This window comes from Mustelus asterias, chromosome 31, assembly GCF_964213995.1.
Source record: "Mustelus asterias chromosome 31, sMusAst1.hap1.1, whole genome shotgun sequence".
In the NCBI taxonomy this organism is placed as follows: domain Eukaryota; kingdom Metazoa; phylum Chordata; class Chondrichthyes; order Carcharhiniformes; family Triakidae; genus Mustelus; species Mustelus asterias.
The window spans coordinates 4,463,910-4,488,755 of record NC_135831.1 but is presented as its reverse complement, the minus strand read 5'-3'; the positions used below and the strand labels follow the sequence as shown (position 1 = coordinate 4,488,755).

The window sequence follows — 24,846 nt, the reverse complement described above, 5'->3', positions numbered from 1 at the left end:
GAGTTCCTCTCTGAACTGCTGTATAAAACCTGGCTGATTCCGAGTTGGGCCACTATCGAATCTGTCCCTGTTAGCTCCGGAGAATGTGCACGGGAAAATGCGCCAAGTTTATTGGCTCCGCTTTGTACCCCCTTGCCCTCTTCAGCATCATCGCCAACATCCTCCTGTTATTCCCCAACTTTGAAGTGGAATACCTCCAGGAGACGGGCAAATTGACCCCGGAGATCTTGTATCTCGGTGGGATTCTCGGAGGCGGAATCGCGGTGAGTATTCCCTCCCTCGCCCATTCCCTTTTGAAATGATGATGTTGACTGTAACCTTATCACAGTCAGTCAATGTGATTTTTGATTTGATTTATTATTGTTACATATTGGGATTCAGTGAAAAGTATTGTTTCTTGAACGCGATACAGAGAAAGCATACCGTTCATAGAGTACACAGGGGAGAAGGATTTGATTTGATTTATTATTGTTACATATTGGGATTCAGTGAAAAGTATTGTATTCATTGTATTCATTGGAGTTTAGGAGGTTGAGGGGAGATCTAATAGAAACTTACAAGATAATGAACGGCTTAGATAGGATGGACGTAGGGAAGTTGTTTCCATTGGCAGGGGAGACTAGGACGCGGGGGCACAGCCTTAGAATAAAAGGGAGTCACTTTCGAACAGAGATGAGGAGAAATTTCTTCAGCCAGAGAGTGGTGGGTCTGTGGAATTCATTGCCACAGAGGGCTGTGGAGGCCGAGACGTTGAGCGTCTTCAAGACAGAAATTGATAAATTCTTGATTTCTCGAGGAATTAAGGGCGATGGGGAGAGAGCGGGTAAATGGAGTTGAAATCAACCATGATTGAATGGTGGAGTGGACTCGATGGGCCGAATGGCCTTACTTCCGCTCCTATGTCTTATGGTCTTATTGTTTCTTGAACGCGATACAGAGAAAGCATACCGTTCATAGAGTACATAGGGGAGAAGGATTTGATTTGATTTATTATTGTTACATATTGGGATTCAGTGAAAAGTATTGTTTCTTGAACGCGATACAGAGAAAGCATACCATTCATAGAGTACACAGGGGAGAAGGATTTGATTTATTATTGTCATGTACTGGGACACAGAGAAAAGTATTGTTTCTTGCGCGCTGTACAGAACAAAGATCATAGAACAGTACAGCACAGAACAGGCCCTTCGGCCCACGATGTTGTGCCGAGCTTTATCTGAAACCAAGATCAAGCTATCCCACTCCCTATCATCCTGGTGTGCTCCATGTGCCTATCCAATAACCGCTTAAATGTTCCTAAAGTGTCTGACTCCACTATCACTGCAGGCAGTTCATTCCACACCCCAACCACTCTCTGCGTAAAGAACCTACCTCTGATATCCTTCCTATATCTCCCACCACGAACCCTATAGTTATGCCAGACAAAGCATACCGTTCATAGAGTACACAGGAGAGAAGGATTTGATTTATTATTGTCACATGTATTGGGATACAGTGAAAAGTATTGTTTCTTGAACGCGATACAGACAAAACATACCGTTCATAGAATACATAGGGGAGAAGGATTTGATTTATTATTGTCATGTATTGGGATACAGTGAAAAGTATTGTTTTTTGCGCACTGTACAGACAAGGCATACCATTCATAGAGTACATAGGGGAGAAGGATTTGATTTATTATTGTCATGTATTGGGATACAGTGAAAAGTATTGTTTTTGCGCGCTGTACAGACAAAGCATACCATTCATAGAGTACATAGGGGAGAAGGATTTGATTTATTATTGTCACATGTACTGAAAAGTATTGTTTCTGAGGGGCCTTTGACAGGGTGGGTGCCGAGAGGGTGTTCCCCTCCTGGGGGGAGTTGGGGGGCAGGGAGGGAGAGGTTGGAATCAGGAACTAAGGGGCACAATTTCAAAATGAAGGGTCTCCAATTAAGAGCAGAGAAGAGGAGGATTTTGTTTTTGGAGAATTGTTTGTGTTTGGAGGCTGGGTCTTTAAATATATTCAGGGCTGAAGTAGACAGATTTCTTTCATCTACAAGGGTTACAGGGAGGCAGTCAGGAAATTGGAGTTAAGGCCAGAAACAGATCTATAGTTGGCAACTCTGAATCATAGAAACCCTACAGTGCAGAAGGAGGCCATTCGGCCCATCGAGTCTGCACCGACCACAATCCCACCCAGGCCCTACCCCCACATATTTTACCCACTAATCCCTCTAACCTACGCATCTCAGGACTCTAAGGGGCAATTTCTAACCTGGCCAATCAACCTAACCCGCACATCTTTGGATTGTGGGAGGAAACCGGAGCACCCGGAGGAAACCCACGCAGACACGAGGAGAATGTGCAAACTCCACACAGACAGTGACCCGAGCCGGGAATCGAACTCGGGACCCTGGAGCTGTGAAGCAGCAGTGCTAACCACTGCGCTACCGTGCCAACGGTGCCAACTCTGGTTGGATGTATTCCTGGAGGTTCCATCACACGATCCCTTGTCACCAACCCTCTGCCCCACCTGGTCAAATTGCCTTTTCATGTCCTGTCTCCAATAAACACTTGGAATCCATACCATCCCTACAGTGCAGAAGGAGGCTATTCAGCCCATCGAGTCTGTACCAACAACAATCCCACCCAGGTCCTATCCCGTAGCCCCACGTATTTACCTGACTAATCCCCATGACACTAAGGGGCAATTTAGCATGGTCTACTGCCCTAATCCGCACATCTTTGGACTGTGGGAGGAAACCAGAGTACCCGGAGGAAACCCACACAGACACGAGGGGGGAGAACATGCAAACTGCACACAGACAGTCACCCGAGGCTGGATTGAACCCGGGTCCCTGGCGCTGTGAAGCAGCAGTGCTAACCAGTGTGCCACCATGCCCTTAGCACATTCCTATCCTTTAGAAAACTACCTTTGGTCTAAGTCTAACTCCCTGAATGTTGCATCAAAATAGCATCCAATTGATTCATCCTTAATTTAATTAATTTGGGCAATACGCTGGCACAGTGGGTTAGCACTGCTGCCTCACAGCGCCAGGGACCCCGGATTCGATTCCCGGCTTGGGTCACTGTCTGTGCGGAGTCTGCACGTTCTCCCCGTGTCTGCATGGGTTTCCTCCGGGTGCTCCGGTTTCCTCCCACAGTCCGAAAGACGTGCTGGTTAGGGTGCATTGGCCGTGCTAAATTCTCCCTCAGTGTTACCCGTACAGGCGCCGGAGTGTGGTGACTGGGGGATTTTCACAGTAACTTCATTGCAATGTTAATGTAAGCCTTACTTGTGAGACTAATGAATAAAACTTAAACTTAAAAACTAATTGCTGGGGTCTCTGGGGCCACCCTGGAGGGTTGGACATCAGACCAGCGCTGCCCCGATTTCAATGCAGGGAGGTTGCAGTTCGAAGGGGAAATGCGGTCGATTAGAAACATAGAAAAACTACAGCACAAACAGGCCCTTCGGCCCACAAGTTGTGCCGAACACATCCCTACCTTCTAGACCTACCTATAACCCTCCATCCTATTAAGCTCCATGTACTCATCCAGGAGTCTCTTAAAAGACCCTATTGAGTTCGCCTCCACCACCACTGACGGCAGCCGATTCCACTCGCCCACCACCCTCTGTGTGAAAAACTTACCCCTAACATCTCCCCCAGCACCTTAAACCCGTGTCCTCTCGTAGCAGACATTTCCACCCTGGGAAAAAGCCTCTGAGAGTCCACCCGATCTATGCCTCTCAACATCTTATACACCTCTATTAGGTCTCCTCTCATCCTTCGTCTCTCCAAGGAAAAAAGACCGAGCTCCCTCAGCCTATCCTCATGCACTGCTTTCTGCTGATCTTACCCTCACACTCTCCAGGTACCTTGCGCGGGGCTGAATAGACAGTGCGGGTGGTGTGAGAGCCAAGACTGTGGACATTGGCCTCCAGATGTGACTAGCCAGGATTATACGGATCAGACACGAAGGATCCATGACTAACCATTAGCCAGTGAGTACACAACCCTTTGGTGGCAACTACTCAGACTAGAACGAACACTCCCTTTGCTCCCTCCCCAGTGTGAGCTAAGCTGCATTGTCTTGAGAAACAAAGCTGGTTAGTTAACCTTATTAACCAACTGGAAACTCTTTGAAACAAAGAACAAAGAACAGTACAGCACAGGAACAGGCCCTCCAAGCTTGCGCTGATCATGTTGTCCTATCGAGACCAACCGCTTACATCCCTCCATTCCCCGTCTGTTCATGTGTCTATCCAGATAAGTCTTAAATGTTGCCAATGTAACTGCCTCAACCACCTCACTTGGCAGCGCATTCCAGGCCCCCACCACCCTCTGTGTAAAAAACTCCCCCCGCACATCTCCACTCAACCTTTCCCCCCTTATCTTGACCTTGTGCCCCCTTGTAATTGTCAGTTCTTGCCCTGGGAAAAAGCTTCCAACTGCTCACCCTATCGATACCAATCAACCCAATGGAAATGGCAAAGAATGGCTTTGGATTAACTTACGGTTACCCTTAGTTAGTTCGAACACAGAACAAAACAGCACAGGAACAGGCCCTTTGGCCCACAATGCTGTGCCCAACATGACGCCAATTTAAACTAATCCCTTCTGCCTGCCCTTTGGTCCAAATCCCTCTATTCTTTGCACGGCCTGGTGGCACTATAGGGTGGCGCGGTGGCACAGTGGGTTAGCACTGCTGCCTCACAGTGCCAGGGACCCCAGATTCGATTCCCGGCTTGGGTCACTGTCTGCGTGGAGTTCGCACATTCTCCCCCATGTCCGTGTGGGTTTCCTCCGGGTGCTCCGGTTTCCTCCCACACTCCAAAAGATGTGCGGGTTAGGTGGATTGGCCGTGCTAAGTTGACCTTAGTGTCAGAGGATTAGCAGGGTAAATATGTGGGGCGACGGGGATAGGGGCTGGGTGGGATTGTGGTCGGTGCAGACTCGATGGGCCAAATGGCCTCCTTCCGCGCTGTAGGGATTCTATTCTATTTAAATGCCCCTATCTTATCTGCCTCCGTCACCATCCCTGGCAGCGGATTCCAGACATCTACGGCTCCCTCTAAAAAAACTTGCTCCATTGAACAAAGAACAAAGAACAATACAGCACAGGAACAGGCCCTTCGGCCCTCCAAGCTCACGCCGCTCCCTGGTCCAAACTAGACCATTCTTTTGTGTCCCTCCATTCCCACTCCGTTCATATGGCTATCTAGATAAGTCTTAAACGTTCCCAGTGTGTCTGCCTCCACCACCTTGCCCGGCAGCGCATTCCAGGCCCCCACCACTCTCTGTGTAAAATATGTCCTTCTGATATCTGTGTTAAACTTCCCCCCCTTCACCTTGAACCTATGACCCCTCGTGAACGTCACCACCGACCTGGGGAAAAGCTTCCCACCGTTCACCCTATCTATGCCTTTCATAATTTTATACACCTCTAGTAAGTCTCCCCTCATCCTCCGTCTTTCCAGGGAGAACAACCCCAGTTTACCCAATCTCTCCTCATAACTAAGCCCCTCCATACCAGGCAACATCCTGGTAAACCTCCTCTGGACTCTCTCCAAAGCCTCCACGTCCTTCTGGTAGTGTGGCGACCAGAACTGGACGCAGTATTCCAAATGCGGCCGAACCAACGTTCTATACATCTGCAACATCAGACCCCAGCTTTTATACTCTATGCCCCGTCCTATAAAGGCAAGCATGCCATATGCCTTCTTCACCACCTTCTCCACCTGAGACGTCACCTTCAAGGATCTGTGGCCTTGCACACCCAGGTCCCTCTGCGTATCTACACCCTTTATGGTTCTGCCATTTATCGTATAGCTCCTCCCTACATTATTTCTACCAAAATGCATCACTTCGCATTTATCAGGATTGAACTCCATCTGCCATTTCTTTGCCCAAATTTCCAGCCTATCTATATCCTTCTGTAGCTTCTGACAATGCTCCTCACTATCTGCAAGTCCTGCCAATTTTGTGTCGTCCGCAAACTTACTGATCACCCCAGTTACACCTTCTTCCAGATCGTTTATATAAATCACAAACAGCAGAGGTCCCAATACAGAGCCCTGCGGAACACCACTAGTCACAGGCCTCCAGCCGGAAAAAGACCTTTCCACTACCACCCTCTGTCTTCTGTGACCAAGCCAGGTCTCCACCCATCTAGCCACCTCCCCCTTTATCCCATGAGATCCAACCTTTTTCACCAGCCTACCATGAGGGACTTTGTCAAACGCTTTACTAAAGTCCATATAGACGACATCCACGGCCCTTCCCTCGTCAACCATTCTGGTCACTTCTTCAAAAAACTCCACCAGGTTAGTGAGGCATGACCTCCCTCTCACAAAACCATGCTGACTATCGTTAATGAGTTTATTCCTTTCTAAATGCGCATACATCCTATCTCTAAGAATCTTCTCCAACAACTTCCCCACCACGGACGTCAAGCTCACCGGCCTATAATTACCCGGGTTATCCTTCTTACCCGTCTTAACTAACGGGACCACATTAGCTATCCTCCAATCCTCTGGGACCTCACCTGCGTCCAGTGACGAGACAAAGATTTGCGTCAGAGGCTCAGCGATTTCATCTCTCGTCTCCCTGAGCAGCCTTGGATAGATTCCATCAGGCCCTGGGGATCTGCCAGTCTTTATATTCTCTAACAAACCTAACACTTCCTCCCTTGTAATGGAGATTTTCTCCAACGGTTCGACACTCCCCTCCGAGACACTCCCAGTCAACACATCCCTCTCCTTTGTGAATACCGATGCAAAATATTCATTTAGGATCTCCCCTACTTCTTTGGGCTCCAAGCATAATTCCCCACTTTTGTCCCTGAGAGGTCTGATTTTTTCCCTGACAACCCTTTTGTTCCTAACGTATGAATAAAATGCCTTGGGATTCTCCTTAATCCTGTCTGCCAAGGACATTTCGTGGCCCCTTTTTGCCCTTCTAATTCCCCGTTTGAGTTCTTTCCTACTTTCTTTGTACTCCTCCAGAGCTCCCTCCGTTTTTAGCTGCCTGGACCTAACATACGCCTCTCTTTTCTTTTTGACCAGTCCCTCAATTTCCCTGGTTATCCACGGTTCTCGAATCCTACCCTTCCTATCCTTCTTTTTTACAGGTACATGCCTATCCTGCAGCCCTAACAACTGTTCCTTAAAAGACTCCCACATGCCAGATGTGGATTTACCCTCAAACAGCCTCTCCCAATCAAGAGCTGCCAATTTCTGCCTAATCCCACTAAAGTTAGCCTTCCCCCAATCCAACACCTTACCCTTGGGACACCACTCATCCTTTTCCATCACTATCCTAAAGCTAACAGAATTGTGGTCACTATTTGCCACATGTTCTCCTACCGAAACTTTGAAGACCTGACCGGGCTCATTCCCCAGTACTAGGTCCAGTATAGCCCCCTCTCTAGTCGGGCTATCTACATGTTGTTCCAAAGAACCTTCCTGTACGCATTTTACAAATTCCTCCCCATTCAGAGTCCCAGCTCTCAGCGAAGTTCCCCCCTCTCACCTTAAGTGCGTGCCCTCTAATATTAGATATTTCAACTCTGGGAAAAAGATTCTGGGGGCAATTCTCTAAAAAAGGTTTTAATTGCTGAATTGGTGGGAAAACTGTTCGAGATCACGGCTGTTTTCTCAGTGCAGCTTCAGGCCTGAATCTCCGCACTCTGTGCACTGCAGAGGTCCCAGTCGCGAATCTCATTACAAACCCAGGGGGGCGGGGCCTATTCCCATCGGAGTTCGACAGTTCCGAAACTCTGCGCATGCGCAGTGGTCCCGATCTGTCAGACTCCCCGTTTGCTGGCCAGCTCGATCGCTGGCCAGCCCGGGACCCCCGCAGTGCTGCCCCTCCAACCCCCCCTCCCCCCTCCCCCCTCCCCCACCACGGCCCGATCGTGGCCCCCACAACAATTCCCGGGCCAGCACCGACCCCCCCACCGACCTGGAGCACCGCAATCTCCACCCCCACCCGACAGTGACGATCCCCCCCACTCTCCAGCAGATCCTGCACGGGAGGCAGATTCCCCCCCCCCCCCTCATTAGACCCCCCCCTGCCCCCCGCCATCCCTGCCCCCCCCTCCCCCCACCACCCAGCAGAGCCCCCTCTCCACGGGGGGCAGAACCCTCCAGCAGACCATCACCCCCGCAGCCCGCCCTGATCACTGGCCTCTCTCCAGCTCTGAATGATCTCAATGGCAGAGTGGCAGCGGGACCCCCCACCCCCACCAATCGTCCCTAAGCCCTGCCCCCTGCAGACTCTTCCCCCTAGACCCTGCCCTTAGGCCCCCTTGGCACTGCTCCATGCCCGGTGGGCAGTGCCAAGATGCCCCCTGGACATGGCCACTTTGCCCCTTGGACAGTGCCGGGGACACAGGCTGGCACCGCCAGGGTGCTCATGCCCAGGTGGCACCACCCCCCCGCCACCCGACCCCCCTAGGGAGACCTGATTGCCCCCCCCACTTCACTCCAGCGGCGTCTCCCGCTAGTTCCCCGAATGTGGGAAGCTATTCTAAACTCCGTCGGAATGGAGTACTCCTGGCGGGATGGGAGACCCGAGCGAGCCTGGAGAATTCAGTCCCGGGCCCGATAATCGCATTTAAAATAAGATTAAAATAAGATTAAAATCACTGACCCTGGTCTTCCGGCTGGTTTCCTGCGTGGTCCCGACTGCGCCGGACATCCGGTGCTCGGGGATGCGCACGTGTCGGGAACACAGGCGGGAATCCCGCGAATCAGCTGACACGCGATTCTCCCGGCGAGATACGCTAAAAAGTAGCGGATCCGGTTGGGAGAATCGCCCCCCCCTCTGACTGTCAACCCTATCTACGCCTCTCATAATTTTATAATTTTCTATCAGGTCTCCCCTCAGCTCCAGAGGAAACAACCCTAGTTTGTCCAGCCTCCCCTCATGCCCTCTGATCCAGGCAGCATCCTGGTTGGTGCTTTGACTTGTTTCTACCCAGCTGGTTCAGTGTACGAGCAGAGGAAAGGCTTTGCCCACCTGAGGTAACAGGCCTGTCGCTGCCAATGCTCCACCCCAGTGTGAAGCCGCTCCAGATGCCCTCTCTGGGTGCAGACGGAGGTCGGAGAGGCGGAAGCGTCACCTTGTGCTGTCGGGACCTCTTGCAGTTTCAACTGAGCCACCATGACGATTGGCAGCGGGTGCCATCACTGTTCCGCAATTCGAGTGGACGACTGCGAGGAACGGGCAGTGCAGACCACAAGGAACTACAAAAGGGTCGTGAACGAAGCCCAGTCCATCACTCAAACCAGCCTCCCATCCATTGACTCCGTCTACACTTCCCGCTGCCTCGGGGAAAAGCAGTCAGCATAATCAAGGACCCCCCACGCACCCCGGACATTCTCTCTTCCACCTTCTTCCGTCGGGGAAAAGATACAAAAGTCTGAGGTCACGCACCAACCGACTCAAGAACAGCATCTTCCCTGCTGCTGTCAGACTTTTGAATGGACCGACATTATATTAAGTTGATCTTTCTCTACACCCCTAGCTATGACTGTAACACTACATTCTGCATTCTCCTTTCCTTCTCCTCTATGTACTCTATGAAGGGTATGCTTTGTCTGTATAGCGCGCAAGAAACAATACTTTTCATTGTAACCCGATACACGTGACAATAATAAATCAAATCCTTCTCCCCTATGTACTCTATGAACGGTATGCTTTGCCTGTATAGGGCGCAAGAAACAATACTTTTCACTGTATCCCAATACATGTGACAATAATAAATCAAATCAAATGTAGACACAGTTGTACAGTGCTGGAAATATGGCATCCATTATTATGGGATGTTAGGCACGGCGGCACAGTGGTTAGCACTGCTGCATCACCCGATTCCCGGCTTGGGTCATTGTCTGTGTGGAGTCTGCACGTTCACCCTCGTGTCTGCGTGAGTTTCCTCCGGGTGCTCCAGTTTCCTCTCACAGTCTGAAAGGCGTGCTGGTTAGGTGGATTGGCCATGCTAAATTGCCCCTTAGTGTACAAAGATGTGCAGGTTAGGTGGATTGGCCATGCTAAATTGCCCCTTAGTGTACAAAGATGTGCAGGTTAGGTGGATTGGCCATGCTAAATTGCCCCTTAGTGTACAAAGATGTGCAGGTTAGGTGGATTGGCCATGCTAAATTGTCCCTTAGTGTCCAAAGATGTGTAGGTTAGGTGGATTGGCCGTGCTAAATTGCCCCTTAGTGTCCAAAGATGTGCGGGTTAGGTGGATTGGCCATGCTAAATTGCCCCTTAGTGTCCAACGATGCGCGGGTTAGGTGGATTGTTGTGATCTGGAAGGCGCTGCCTGAAAGGGCGGTGGAAGCAGATTCAACAGGAAGTTTCAAACGGGGGGGAATTGGTTAAATAATTGAGAGGGAGGGATTGCTGGGGAAAACACTCAGGGGGAGTGGAATTATTTGGATAGCTCTTTCAAATAGGCAGCACAACCTTGATGGGCTGAATGGCCTGCTGTGCTGCACCTCTACATTGGAGGCAGTTCAGAGGAGGTTCACCAGATTGATTCCAGAGATGAGGGCTTTGCCGTATGAAGAGAGGTTGAACAGTTTGGGCCGACACTCTCTGGAATTTAGAAGAATGAGTGGGACATTGGTGGGACATTCTAGGACGAGGGGTCACAGTCTTAGGATAAGGGGCAGCAAATTTAAAACAGAGTTGAGGAGAAACTATTTCTCCCAAAGGGTTGTGAATCTGTGGAATTCGCTGCCCTAAAGTGCAGTGGATGTTGGGACAGTGAGTACATTTAAGGAGGAGTTAGATAGACTTTTAATTGGTAATGGGTTGAAGGGTTATGGGGAGAAGGCAGGAAAATGGGGACGAGGAGCAGATCAGCCATGATCGAATGGCGGAGCAGACTCGATGGGCCGAATGGCCTAATTCTGCTCTTATATCTTATGAACTTATGAACCTCTCCATGACACCGCTCGGGAAAAAAAGTTTCCGAAAACATTGGTCCAGGGTCTGCTTTTGACAAGGAAGTTTTTGTAGTTTGTCTGCGTTAAAAGATCGCAATCTTATCTCGAAAGCAAACTGGTTAGTGATTAACAGCAGCTGGTATGCAGGTTTGACCTGAGTAAGCCCAAAATAAATAAATGTGTTTCTTATCACAGTATCTTCTCACTCCACTGGGATTTTCCCCCAGGAAGAGAGAAATATTCCGACAAATCCGAATTTGCAACTGATTCCCAGTTCTCAGGGCAGATGATAAAAGGAAGACAGATTATTATTATTCGGGTGGCACGGTAGCATAGTGATCAGCACTGCTGCCTCACAGCGCCAGGGACCCGGGTTCGATACCCGGCCTCGGGTCACTGTCTGTGTGGAGTCTGCACATTCTCCCCGTGTCTGCGTGGGTTTCCTCCGGGTGCTCCGGTTTAGAAATCATAGAAATCATAGAAACGCTACTGTACAGAAAGAGGCCATTCGGCCCATCGAGTCTGCACCGACCACAATCCCACCCAGGCCCTACCCCCACATCCCTACATATTTTACCCGCTAATCCACGCATCCCAGGACACTAAGGGGTAATTTAGCATGGCCAATCAACCTAACCCGCACATCTTTGGACTGTGGGAGGAAACCGGAGCACCCGGAGGAAACCCACGCAGACACGAGGAGAACGTGCAAACTCCACACAGACAGTGACCCAAGCCGGGAATCGAACCCAGGTCCCTGTAGCTGTGAAGCAGCAGCGCTAACCACTATGCTACCGTGTTTCTTCCCACAGTCCAGAGATGTGCAGGTTCGGTGGATTGGCCATGCTAAATTGCCCCTTAGTGTCCAAAGATGTGCAGGTTAGGTGGATTGGCCATGCTAAATTACCCCTTAGCGTCAAGGGGATTAGTAGGGTAAATGTGTGGGGTTATGGGAATAGGGCTTGGGCGGGGATGTGGTCAGTACAGACTTGATGGGCCGAATGGTCTCCTTCTGTACTGTAGGGGTTCTATGAGTCTATGATTATTTGACTGGGTGTAAATTGAGAGAGGTGGATACTCAACGAGACCTTGGTGTCCTTGTGCATCAGTCTCTGAAAGTAAGCGCCCAGGTACAGCAGGCAGTAAAGAAGGCAAATGGTATGTCGGTCTTGATGGGCGGCACGGTGGCACAGTGGTTAGCACTGCTGCCTCACAGCACCAGGGACCCAGGTTCGATTCCTGGCTTGGGTCATTGTCTGTGCGGAGTCTATACGTTCTCCCGTGTCTGCGTGGGTTTCCTCCGGGTTCTCCGGTTTCCTCCCACAGTCCGAAAGACATGCTGGTTAGGGTACATTGGCCGCGCTAAACTCTCCCTCAGTGTTACCCGAACAGGCGCTGGAGTGTGGGGACTAGGGGATTTTCACGGTAACTTCATTGCAGTGTTAATGTAAGCCTACTTGTGACACTAATAAATAAACTTAAACTTTATAGCGAGAGGATTCGAGTACAGGAGTAGGGATGTTTTGCTGCAATTGTACAGGGTGTTGATGAGGCTACACCTGGAGTATTGTGTGCAGTTTTGGTCTCCTTATCTGAGGAAGGATGTCCTTGCTATAGAGGGAGCGCGGCGAGGGTTTACCAGGCTGATTCCTGGGATGGCAGGTCTGTCATATGAGGAGAGACTAAGTCGGTTAGGATTATATTCATTGGAGTTTAGAAGAGTGAGAGGGGATCTCATAGAAACTTATAAAATTCTAACAGGGTAGATTCAGAAAGAATGTTCCCGATGGTGGGGTAAATCCAGAACTAAGGGTCACAGTCTGAGGATAAGGGGCAAACCTTTTAGGACTGAGGTGAGGAGAAATTTCTTCACCCAGAGAGTGGTGAATGTTTGGAATTCACTCCCACAGAAAGTAGATGAGATCAAAATGTGTGATTTCAAGAAGAAATTAGATATCGCTCTTGGGGCTAAAGGGATCGAGGGATATGGGAGGGAAGGGGCGATCAGGATATTGAATTTGATGATCAGCCATGATTGTGATGAATGGCGGAGCAGGCTCGAAGGGCCGAATGGCCTCCTCCTGCTTCTAGTTTCTATGTTTCTATGATATTGTTGTAAAGATCATTATTGAAAAAATAGGGTCGGGAGTAGGCCTCAAGCCTGTTCCATAGCCCAGTGCGATCATGGCTGAATTTCTAGTCCAATTCCACTTTCCTTCAGCAGCCCACCATCTCCCCCATTCCCTCAGTGGCCAAAATAAAGGTCAACCTCTCAAAAATACCCAATGGTGGAGAATCTCTGGGATAGAGAATTCCAAAGATTGGCAACCCTCCGAGTGAAGCTAGCAATGAAGGAAGGCCTCTTGATAGCGAGACCCACCCTGCAGTGGGGGAGGTTACTGGGTGAAACATATAAGACTATGAAGGGAATAGATAAGATAGAAGCAGTGAAGTTGTTTCCACTGGCGGGTGAAACTAGAACTAGGGGGGTATGGCCTCAAAATAAGGGGGAGCAGATTTGGGACTGAGTTGAGGAGGAACTTCTTCACACGAAAAGGTTGTGAATCTGTGGGATTCCCTGCCCAGTTGAGGCTACCTCATTGAATGTTTTTAAGGCAAGGATGGATAGATTTTTGAACAGTAAAGGAATTAAGGGTTATGGTGAGCGGGCGGGTAAGTGGAGCTGAGTCCACAAAAAGATCAGCCATGATCTTATTGAATGGCGGAGCAGGCTCGAGGGGCCAGATGGCCTACTCCTGCTCCTAGTTCTTATGTTCTTATGAAACGTTTTATTTATGAGGTTGGAGCAGATGAGGTGAAGTCAGTGGAGATCCGATAGGAATGCGTGTAAGATTATCAAGGATTGTACCAGGGTAAACAGGACGCCACTGAGGGCCAGTTGGACGGAACCTCCGCTGTACATCCTAATATAAAACAACGAGAGGCTAGCAGATTTTTTTTTTTGGCCGAGGGTGGTTGGGAATGGTCCACAGAAACAGGAGAGAAGCAGAAAGTAAAAAGGGATTACGTTAGAAAGGAAAACATCATTGAAATGTTCAGAAAATGTCCATACCCAGGGACCCGTGCTCAAAAAAACAATACAGCACAGGAACAGGCCCTTCGGCCCACCAAACCAGCACCGATACGCGGGTTCTATCCCTCTGTTGGCCTCCCGTTCATGTGTCTATCTAGATACGCGGCGTGGTGGCACAGTGGTTAGCACTGCTGCCTCACAGCTCCAGGGACCTGGGTTCAATTCCCGGCTTGGGTCGGTGTGGCGTCAACACGTTCTCCCCCCGTGTCTGCGTGGGTTTCCTCCGGGTGCTCCGGTTTCCTCCCACAGTCCAAAGATGTGCAGGTTAGGTTGATTGGCCATGTTAAATTGCCCTTTAGTGTCCCAGGATGCATAGGTTAGAGGGATTAGCGGGGTAAATACATGGGGTTACGGGGATAGGGCATGGGTGGGACTGTTGTCGGCGCAGACTCAATGGGGCGAATGGCCTCCTTCTGCACTGTAGTGGATTCTATGGACTCTGCGCCCTAAATGTTGCTAACGTGCCCGCTTCCACCACCTCCACTGGCAGTGCGTTCCAGGCTCCCACCACACTCTGTGTAAAAAACTTTCCCCGCATAGCTCCCTTGAACTTCCCCTCTCTCACCTTAAACCTGTGCCCTCTTGTACTCAACCCTTCACCTTGGGAAAAAGCCTCTGACTATCCACCCTGTCTATGCCTCTCAGAGTTTTGTGGACTTTTGTCTGCAAACAAAAATAATTTATTCAAACTGTGCCCCTTTGTTGAATTACCCAGGAGCTTGGGGAACCTATGTCCCGCCCTCTCCCCCCCCTCCCCCTCCCCCTCAACTGTTGCTTCCTCCATAGAAAAATCTCAGCCAATCAGAATCGACTTTCCAGCCAATCAGCACCCTTTCCTCCTGCAGCATGGATCGTCGAGATCATTCGAAATTTGGTACTCTTGTGCTTGTCCTGATGAGTGCAAGGTGAAAAGCTTCGACAGCATGTCTCTTTTGGCAATATTCAAGACACGACGGGAAAGGCTCCACAGATTATGATGAGGTCCTTCTGCGATTCTTTGGACATTACCTTTTCAAAGATGCACTCGCCTGTTCTAATTGTCTTTTCTCGAACCACCTCTTCCGACAGGTTCTGTTCCCGGCGATCCACATTCACGCCACTGGTAATGGAGGATGCTGCGCAAACAGATGCGGGGTGAGTTGCTGAGGTTCTGGATTCTGTTTGTTGTTGGAATGTAACCAGTGGCAAATTTGTATTGGATGTAATGTGACCAATGGGAACAAGATGTCAGGGTCAGCTGACCCAGTAAAACATGGAACCAATCACAAAGTGATGTAATAGTCAGCTGACCAACTGATTCACTATAAATAAGGAACTATGTAGAATTGTGGGGAGCTTGGAGTGGCCTAGGACGAGGCACCAAGTTTGGAGTAATGAAGTTTCTTTATTAAACCCATTCTTTGATTTATAAGTTAGAGTAAGTTTTGTTGTTGTTTCATTCGCTGCATTTTGAAGGGTTCCTTCTGAAGAAACATTTGTTGGGCGGCAGGGTGGTTCGCACTGCCGCCTCACAGCGCCAGGGGCAAGGGTTCGATTCCCGGCTCGGGTCACTGTCTGTGCGGAATCTGCACATTCTCCCCCCGTGTCTGCGTGGGTTTCCTCCGGGTGCTCCGGTTTCCTCCCGCAGTCCGAAAGACGTGTTGGTTAGGTGCTAAATTCTCCCTCAGTGTTACCCGGACAGGCGCCGGAGAGTGTGGCGACTAGGGGATTCTCACAGTAACTTCAGTGTTAATGTAAGCCGACTTGTGACACTAATAAATAAAACTTCGGGTGGGATTTTCCAGCCGCGCTCACCCCAAAGGCCGGAAAACTCCACTCGAGATCAATGCTCCTTCGCATGGTCTGCGCCCCCCCCCTCCCGCCCACCCCCCTCCCCCCCGCCCCTCCCCCACAGCCATATAAAAATATAAAGTTTTCTTTATGTTCCTTTTCGAGTGTTTTTTTAAATTGACCGAGTCCTGAATATGAAGTGGACCCTTCAACCTGGGTCAAAATCCTAATAAAATATTGTGGAATAAGGGTAACTTTATCAACTAAATCAGTAAGGTTTGAATGAGACTTAGCTCTATAATTCAGATAGTGAATTTATCGGTGTTTATTTAGAGCCTGATATAAATTAGTACAAAGTGCAAAGTGCTAAGAATTACACAACTAATTTACACAATTGTAATGTAATTGGTTGCGTAATTGGTTGCAAGGTGCTACGAATTATACGACCAATCCACTTGATGAAGGGGCAGTGCTCCGAAAGCTCGTGCTACGAAATAACCCTGTTGGACTTCAACCTGGTGTTGTGAGACTTCTTACTGTGCCCACCATCTCCACATCTCCACATCATAACCAATTGCAGATTGGTTATTGGTTATTTAAGAAGGGGCGGCACGGTAGCACAGTGGTTAGCACTGCTGCTTCACAGCTCCAGGGACCTGGGTTTGATTCCCGGCTTGGGTCACTGTCTGTGTGGAGTTTGCACATTCTCCTTGTGTCTCTGTGGGTTTCCTCCGGGTGCTCCGGTTTCCTCCCACAGTCCAAAGATGTGCGGGTTAGGTTGATTGGCCAGGTTAAAAATTGCCCCTTAGAGTCCTGAGATGCGTAGGTTAGAGGGATGAGCGGGTAAATATGTGGGGGTAGGGCCTGGGTGGGATTGTGGTTGGTGCAGACTCGATGGGCCGAATGGCCTCCTTCTGCACTGTAGGGTTTCTATGATGATTTCTATGAAGATTACCAACTCACAATGTACCTAATTCGTACTTGCCAGAAGGAACATATATTCATATTCGGAGACCTACCCTCTGAATAAGTTTGGGCATTGTATTTTTTTTCTGAATACACAAAAGTGTGGGGGACACTTAGAGCATTCGCCATGGCAACATCTCGACCAATCAGAGCCAACTTGCCAACCAATCAGCCCCCCCACCCCCCCCCGCCTTTCCTCGCGCAGCTTTGAAATTTGGTATTCTTGCGTCTGTCCTGATGAGTGCAAGACGGAAAGCTTCAACAGCACTTCCCCTTTTCTCAGCAATATCACAGAGGTAGGAAACGGAATTATGCGGTGAGATCGTCCATCCGCTCTTGGTTTCCTGATGGCGCACTCCCGGTGCGGGATTCCCGGTGGGAGGGGGTGGAGTCAAGGGGAAATCCCACTGACAGCAGCGGAACCAGGAGCTCCCAATGTCGGCTAACATCGGACCACCAGCCACAGCTGAGAAACACGCTGTGGGGCGGGAGGGAGAGGGGGGGGGAGCAGAAAATCCTCCCCCCATGAAGTTCCAGTCATTCAGACAGATAAAGCTTCTGAACCGAGATTCAAAGGGTGCACTCAATAATCCCAATTAATTTATTACCTTCTGTACGAAGTTTAACAAGATAACTCAAAAACATAAATATAATTATAACAATCTTATTGCGAACAATTATCCAACTATGATTGGCAAATCTATTAATTAAAAACTGGAGCTTAAGGCCGGAATTTTCCGGTCCCGCCCACCACGGGAATCGGAGCGGGCGAGGAGCGGACAATGGGAAGGTCAGTTGACCTTGGGTAGGATTTTACGGTTTCGGGACGAGCAAGGCCCGAAAAATCCTGCCCCGTTTCCCTAATAAGAACATAAGAAATAGGAGCAGGAGTAGGCCATCTAGCCCCTCAAGCCTGCCCCGCCATTCAATAAGATCATGGCTGATCTGATAGTGGATCAGTTCCACTTACCCGCCTGATCCCTATAACCCCTAATTCCCTTACCGATCAGGAATCCATCGATCCGTGATTTAAACATATTCAACGAGGTAGCCTCCACCACTTCAGTGGGCAGAGAATTCCAGAGATTCACCACCCTCTGAGAGAAGAAGTTCCTCCTCAACTCTGTCCTAAACTGACCCCCCTTTATTTTGAGGCTGTGCCCTCTAGTTCTGGTTTCCTTTCTAAGTGGAAAGAATCTCTCCACTTCTACCCTATCCAGCCCCTTCATTATCTTATAGGTCTCTATAAGGTCACCCCTCAGCCTTCTAAACTCCAACGAATACAAACCCAATCTGCTCAGTCTCTCCTCATAATCTACACCCCTCATCTCTGGTATCAACCTGGTGAACCTTCTCTGCACTCCCTCCAAGGCCAATATGTCCTTCCGCAAATAAGGGGACCAAAACTGCACACAGTATTCCAGCTGCGACCTCACCAATGCCCTGTACAGATGCAGCAAGACATCTCTGCTTTTATATTCCATCCCCCTCGCGATAAATGCCAACATCCCATTTGCCTTCGACTGGTCCCCAGTTGAGGTTCCCCAAGGTTGACATGAAGGGACATTAACCCCCTCTCCTCCCCCCCCACTCCCCGCCCCCCCTCACCCACACCCCCACCCCCACACACCGGCCCGTGTTGGTTGCCACAGTATTAATCTAAAACGGTGCCTGTCCAAATCAAGGGTGATCTACCACCCACTGAGTCCACTTTCCTGCCCTATCTCCATAACCCTTAATTCCCTGACTAATCTAAAACCTATCGATCTCAGTCTTGGGAATGTTCAAGGACTCGTCCGTCCTGGGGTAAAGAATTCCAACGATTCCCCATCAGATGCGGGGTGAGTTGCTGAGGTTCTGGATTCTGTTTGTTGTTGGAATGTAACCAGTGACTAGTTTGTATTGGATGTAATGTGACCAGGAGGTCAGATGGGAAGCCTCTCAGATGGGTTCCAACAGATCCCACAGCAGCCATACGAATTTAAAATTAATGGGCAGCAAGGTAGCACGGTGGTTAGCACTGCGACCTCACAGCGCCAGGGACCCGGGTTCAATTCCCGGCTTGAGGTCACTGTCTGTGCGGAGTTCTCCCCACGTGTCTGCGTGGGTTTCCTCCGGGTGCTCTGGTTTCCTCCCACAGTACAAAGATGTGCGGGTTAGGTGGATTGGCCATGCTAAATTGCCCCTTAGTGTCCAAAGATGTGCAGGTTAGGTGGATTGGCCATGCTAAATTGCCCCTCAGTGTCCAAAGATGTGCAGGTAGATGGATTGGCCATGCTAAATTGCCCCTTAGTGTCCAAAGATGTGCAGGTTAGGTGGATTGGCCATGCTAAATTGCCCCTTAGTGTCCAAAGATGTGCAGGTTAGGTGGATTGGCCGTGCTAAATTGCCCCTCAGTGTCCAAAGATGTGCAGGTTAGGTGGATTGGCCGTGCTAAATTGCCCCTCAGTGTCCAAAGATGTGCAGGTTAGGTGGATTGGCCATGCTAAATTGCACCTCAGTGTCCAAAGATGTGCAGGTTAGGTGGATTGGCCATGCTAAATTGCCCCTTAGTGTCCAAAGATGTGCAGGTTAGGTGGATTGGCCATGCTAAATTGCCCTTCAGTGTCCAAAGATGTGCAGGTTAGGTGGATTGGCCATGCTAAATTGCACCTCAGTGTCCAAAGATGTGCAGGTTAGGTGGATTGGCCATGCTAAATTGCCCTTTAGTGTCCAAAGATGTGCAGGTTAGGTGGATTGGCCATGCTAAATTGCCCCTTAGTGTCCAAAGATGTGCAGGTTAGGTGGATTGGCCATGCTAAATTGCCCCTTAGTGTCCAAAGATGTGCAGGTTAGGTGGATTGGCCATGCTAAATTGTCCCTTAGTGTCCAAAGATGTGCGGGTTAGGTGGATTGGCCATGCTAAATTGCCCCAGGGGGATTAGCAGGGTAAATATGTGCAGTTATGGGATTGGGTGGGATTGTTGTCAGTGCAGGCTCGATGGGCCGAATAGGCCCCTTCTGCACTGTTGGGATTTTATGAATCTATGTCGAAAACAAACTTTGCTTCTGTAAACAGTGATGCAAAATAAGATAAGGATGAAATGAGGTATGTTTCTTCGCAGTGTGTGTGTATGGCTTAGTCCCTGGACTGAAATTCCCACTCACTGTATCCATCTTTCAGATGTTCCTGTCCATATTGTTTTCCACTCTGGGAGTTGTGGGTGCAGCATACTGCTTGGCTACCTCCTCACTCGGCTTGATAAATGGTCCAATGTGCCTTACTGGAGAAGGAAATTGGTCGAGACCTTTCTCCTTCGACTCGGAAGATCTAAATCTGAAGTAAGTAAGACTCACAGACAGGTACATCTCACCTTTATCAAATCGGCGAATTCTAGACTCCAGCCTGACACTCCACCCCTATCGCCTGTCCTCAGCATAGCGCATGAGTTGGTAACGACACAGCCACAAGGTCGTATATACAGTTCCCAGTCTGGGAGAGTAGTGCTGCATTGTCCTCAGACCATCATGGACCATCGTAGCACGAGGACACCCAGATCCCTCTGCACCAAAGCACCCCGAAGTCTCTCTCCATTGGGATTGCCTTTTTATTCCTCCAACTAAAATGGATAACCTCGCACTTATCCACGTCAAACTCCATCTGCCACATTTTGGCCCACTCGCCCAACTTACCCATATCCATGTGTAAGTTTCTGAGTTCCTCATTGCCACTTACGATCCCACCTGTTCTCGTGTCGTCTGCACATTTGGCTGTTGAATCAAAGACAGTGCAGAAGGAGGCCATTCGGCCCATCGAGTCTGCACCGACCACATTCCCACCCTGGCCCTATCCCCGTAACACCATGCATTTACCCTAACTAGTCCTCCCTGACACTAAGGGTCACTTTAGCATGGCCAATCCACCTAACCTGCACATCTTTGGACACTAAGGGACAATTTAGCATGGCCAATCCACCTAACCTGCACATCTTTGGACACTAAGGGACAATTTAGCATGGCCAATCCACCTAACCTACACATCTTTGGACACTACAGGGCAATTTAGCATGGCCAATCCACCTAACCTGCACATCTTTGGACACTGAGGGGCAATTTAGCATGGCCAATCCACCTAACCCGTACATCTTTGGACACTAAGGGGCAATTTAGCATGGCCAATCCACCTAACCCGTACATCTTTGGTAACTAAGGGGCAATTTAGCATGGCCAATCCACCTAACCCGTACATCTTTGGACACTAAGGGGCAATTTAGCATGGCCGATCCACCTAACCTGCACATCTTTGGACACTAAGGGGCAATTTAGCATGGCCAATCCACCTAACCCGTACATCTTTGGACACTAAGGGTCACTTTAGCATGGCCAATCCACCTAACCTGCACATCTTTGGACACTGAGGGGCAATTTAGCATGGCCAATCCACCTAACCTGCACATCCTTGGACACTAAGGGGCAATTTAGCATGGCCAATCCACCTAACCTGCACATCTTTGGACTGTGGGAGGAAACCGGAGCACCCGGAGGAAACCCACGCAGACACGAGGGAGAATTTGCAGACATCACACAGACAGTGACCCAAGCCGGGAATCGAACCCGGGTCTCTGGCGCTGTGAGGCAGCAGTGCTAACCACTGTGCCACTATGCTGACCCGGAGAAGTAGGAACAGGAGGAGGCCGTTCGGCCCTTCGAGCCTGCTCCGCCATTTACGAAGAACGTGCAGAGTCTGCACATTCAGTGACCCGAGGACGGAATTGAACCTGGGTCCCCGATGCTATGGGGCAGCAGTGCTAACCAGATAATGTTGACTGTGCACTTCTGTTCCTTGCTTCATCTTTCCATGAAACGTACAAGGAAGCATTCCCTGAGATTAACTCAATGTTTAGTTTCTCCGACAGTGAAGATCATTACCTCTCTAATTCCAAAATCTGGGACCTGTGCAAGAAGCCTCAGGATGTGGTCCTCTTCAACATGGTCCTCTTCATCCTGCTGATATGCTTCAGTGTCATCGAGCTGGTTCTGTGTCTGGTTCAGATGGTCAACGGCTTCTTTGGGTGTATCTGCGGAACGTGTGGGAAAAGGAGAGCGGTGAGTCCTCAGTCTTAACATTGACGTTTCAGCTTGACTGGGCTGCCGGTGCCCCATCAGACTGGCGCGGTGGGTCACTCCCCATGCCTCCATGATACTTGGTTGATCCACCTCAGCCTCCGTTGGCTTTGCCTCTCCAACAGATCAGAGGGCACGAGACATTGATCGCTTAGTCAGGCCAGTCCTGGAGTTACTGGGCCGAATTTTACCAGCACGTCCGCCCGAAGTCCGTACCACCCCGCCCGAGGCCAACAGAGAATGCCTTCCTCCGAGCGTCGCCCGCCTCCGGAATCGGAGCGGACGTGCCGGCAAAATCCCAGCCACTGTGTTCAACACTCAGATAAAAGCAAAATACTGCGGATGCTGGGAGTCTGAGACAAAAACAGAACATGCCAGAAAATCCCAGCAGGTCTGACAGCATCTGAGAATAAAGCCAATGGATCGTGTATTCTGGCCACACTCGCCCCAAGGTCGGAAAATCCTACCCAAGGTCCCCGATTCCCATGCCGGGTGGGATGGTAAAATTTCGCCCAATGTTTTGGGTCTGGATGACCCTTTGTCAGACGTGCTGGGTTTCTCCAGCATTTTCTGTTACTGTGTCCAATCCTGGGCATGCTTTTTTATTCATTCATGGGACATGGGCGTCGCTGGCTGGGCCAGCATTTATTGCCCATCCCTAGTTGCCCTTGGAGGGCAGTTGAGAGTCAACCACATTGGCTGTGGCTCTGGAGTCACAAGTAGGCCAGACCGGGGTAAGGACGGCAGATTTCCTTCCCTAAAGGGAACCAGATGGGTTTTTCCGACAATGGGTCATCAGTAGGTTCTTAATTCCAGAGGTGTTTCATTGAATTCAAATTCCACCATCTGCCGTGGCGGGATTCGAACCCGGGTCCCCCAGAACATTAGCTGAGTTTCTGGATGGATAGTCTAACGATAATACCACTAGGCCATCACCTCCCCTTCCCTTGGAGGGAGTGCAGTGTAGAGTCACCAGAATTTACCTAGACAACAAGGCTTAAATTACCAGGACAGATTATTCAAACCAATAGCTATTCCCTTCCAATTTAGAAAATGATTTAATCAAAGGTTTTAAGATATCAAGAGTATTGAAAGAGGGAAGGTATTTCTGCTGAGTGAGGTCGGGGGGGGGGTGGGGGGGGGGGGGGGGGGGGTGGGGGGGTGGTCCAGCACGAGGATTCATAGAAACCTGAAGCAGGAGGAGGCCATTCGGCCCTTCGAGCCTGCTCCGCCATTCATTACGATCATGGCTGATCATCGAATTCAATATCCTGATCCCCCCCTTCCCCCGCCCCCCCCATTATCCCTCGATCCCTTTAGCCCCAAGAGCGATACCTAATTCCTTCTTGAAATCACACAACGTTTTGGCCTCAACTACTTTCTGTGGTGGTGAATTCCACACATTCACCAGCCTCTGGGTGAAGAAATTTCTCCTCACCTCAGTCCCAGAAGGTTGATCCCTTATCCCTTTGAATTCACAATCGAAAGTTCGAGCCAGAGCTTACAGGAGTGAAGTGGGGGAAACACTTCCACACACTACGGGTGGGAGAAGTTTGGGATTCTCTTCCACAAGTGGCAATCGGTGTGGGATCAGTTGTTGGTTTTAAAACTGTGCAGATGTTTTGTCATGATGTGGAGATGCCGGCGTTGGACTAGCTGTCTACTAGCTACTAGCTACGACTAGCTACTAGCTGTCCTGTCTGGAGACAATACACATCTCTTTAACCTGTGCTTAATGCTCTCTCCACTCACATTGTCTGTACCTTTAAGACTTGATTAGCTGCATTAGCATTCCAATCATTATTCTGTAAATTGAGTTTGTGTCTCTGTATGCCCTGTTTGTGAGCACATCTCCCACTCCACCTGACGAAGGAGCAGCGCTCCGAAAGCGCGTGGCATTTGCTACCAAATAAACCTGTTGGACTTTAACCTGGAGATGTTTGTCAGCCAGAGGTATTGCTGCAAAGGTAGCTACATGGACTTTGATCGCAGGGAAATTATGACTTCATTGGACGGTGGAACAGGCTCAAGGGGCTGAACAGCCTCCTCCTGAGCAAATCTGGAAGAAAAGTCATTAATGCATGGGAATTAAGAATCTACTGATGACCCATTGTCGGAAAAACCCATCTGGTTCCTTTAGGGAAGGAAATCTGCCATCCTTACCCAGTCTGGCCTATATGTGACTCCAGGGCCACAGCCACAGCCAATGTGGTTGACTCTCAACTGCCCTTGGGCAACTAGGGATGGGCAATAAATGCTGGCCCAGCCAGCGACACCCGCTATCTAAGAAATGGCCAGAAAATCCCACCCATCGTGGGATTCGGACACCTATTAGGTATGGCCACCAACCGTCCTGATGAATCTAATTGGATGACAAAGGGGTTTTGCTCCTTTTCCAATTGGCCGAGGGAAGGCAGTGTGCCCGGAAGACGTGCCAATGGCAGGCCTGAAGTGGAAGGTCACGTGACGAAACCTCCATGACCACGCCCAACCAGAGTTGTCAATGTGAAGTCGGCACGTAGGTTAATCCAGTCAGCATCGGGATCGGGAATGCGCTGCCGGAGGCAGGATAAATCCAGGGAATGGGATAACAATCTGAAAAGGGGAGTGGGGGGAGTGGGACGAGGTGAACCGTTCTTGCAGCGAGCCAGCACAGACGTCCAACGGGCTGAATAGCCTCCTTCCCTGCTGTAACCGTTCTGTGATTCTTTTCTATGTTTACAGGGCCCAGTGTAACACAAGCCAGGGATCGAAAAAGAATTGCACCCAGCTTCCACCGGATAAAAGCCTTTAAGTTAAATCGTCTTGCGAGAAAAATAATTTATCTTTGCCTTAAACTTGGTTTCACAAATTGGCCAGTTCCTGATCTCCTGCGATACAAGCTCCTTACGAGTTCCCTCTTTCTGTTTTAATGTACCATGATTCATATTTGTAAAAACACTGCTTGTGATGTCTGAGCAGTTGATAA

General features: G+C 49.6%; 1 protein-coding gene across 1 annotated transcript; it reads left to right on the top strand.

The window, feature by feature from the left end:
• tm4sf21b (transmembrane 4 L six family member 21b) lies at positions 1-24,846 on the top strand. Its single transcript, XM_078200861.1, has 5 exons — positions 1-263; positions 15,108-15,173; positions 19,939-20,096; positions 21,659-21,860; positions 24,603-24,846. Exons 1-5 carry the CDS (start codon positions 84-86, stop codon positions 24,612-24,614), a joined length of 618 nt encoding a protein of 205 aa, XP_078056987.1. The 5' UTR covers positions 1-83; the 3' UTR covers positions 24,615-24,846.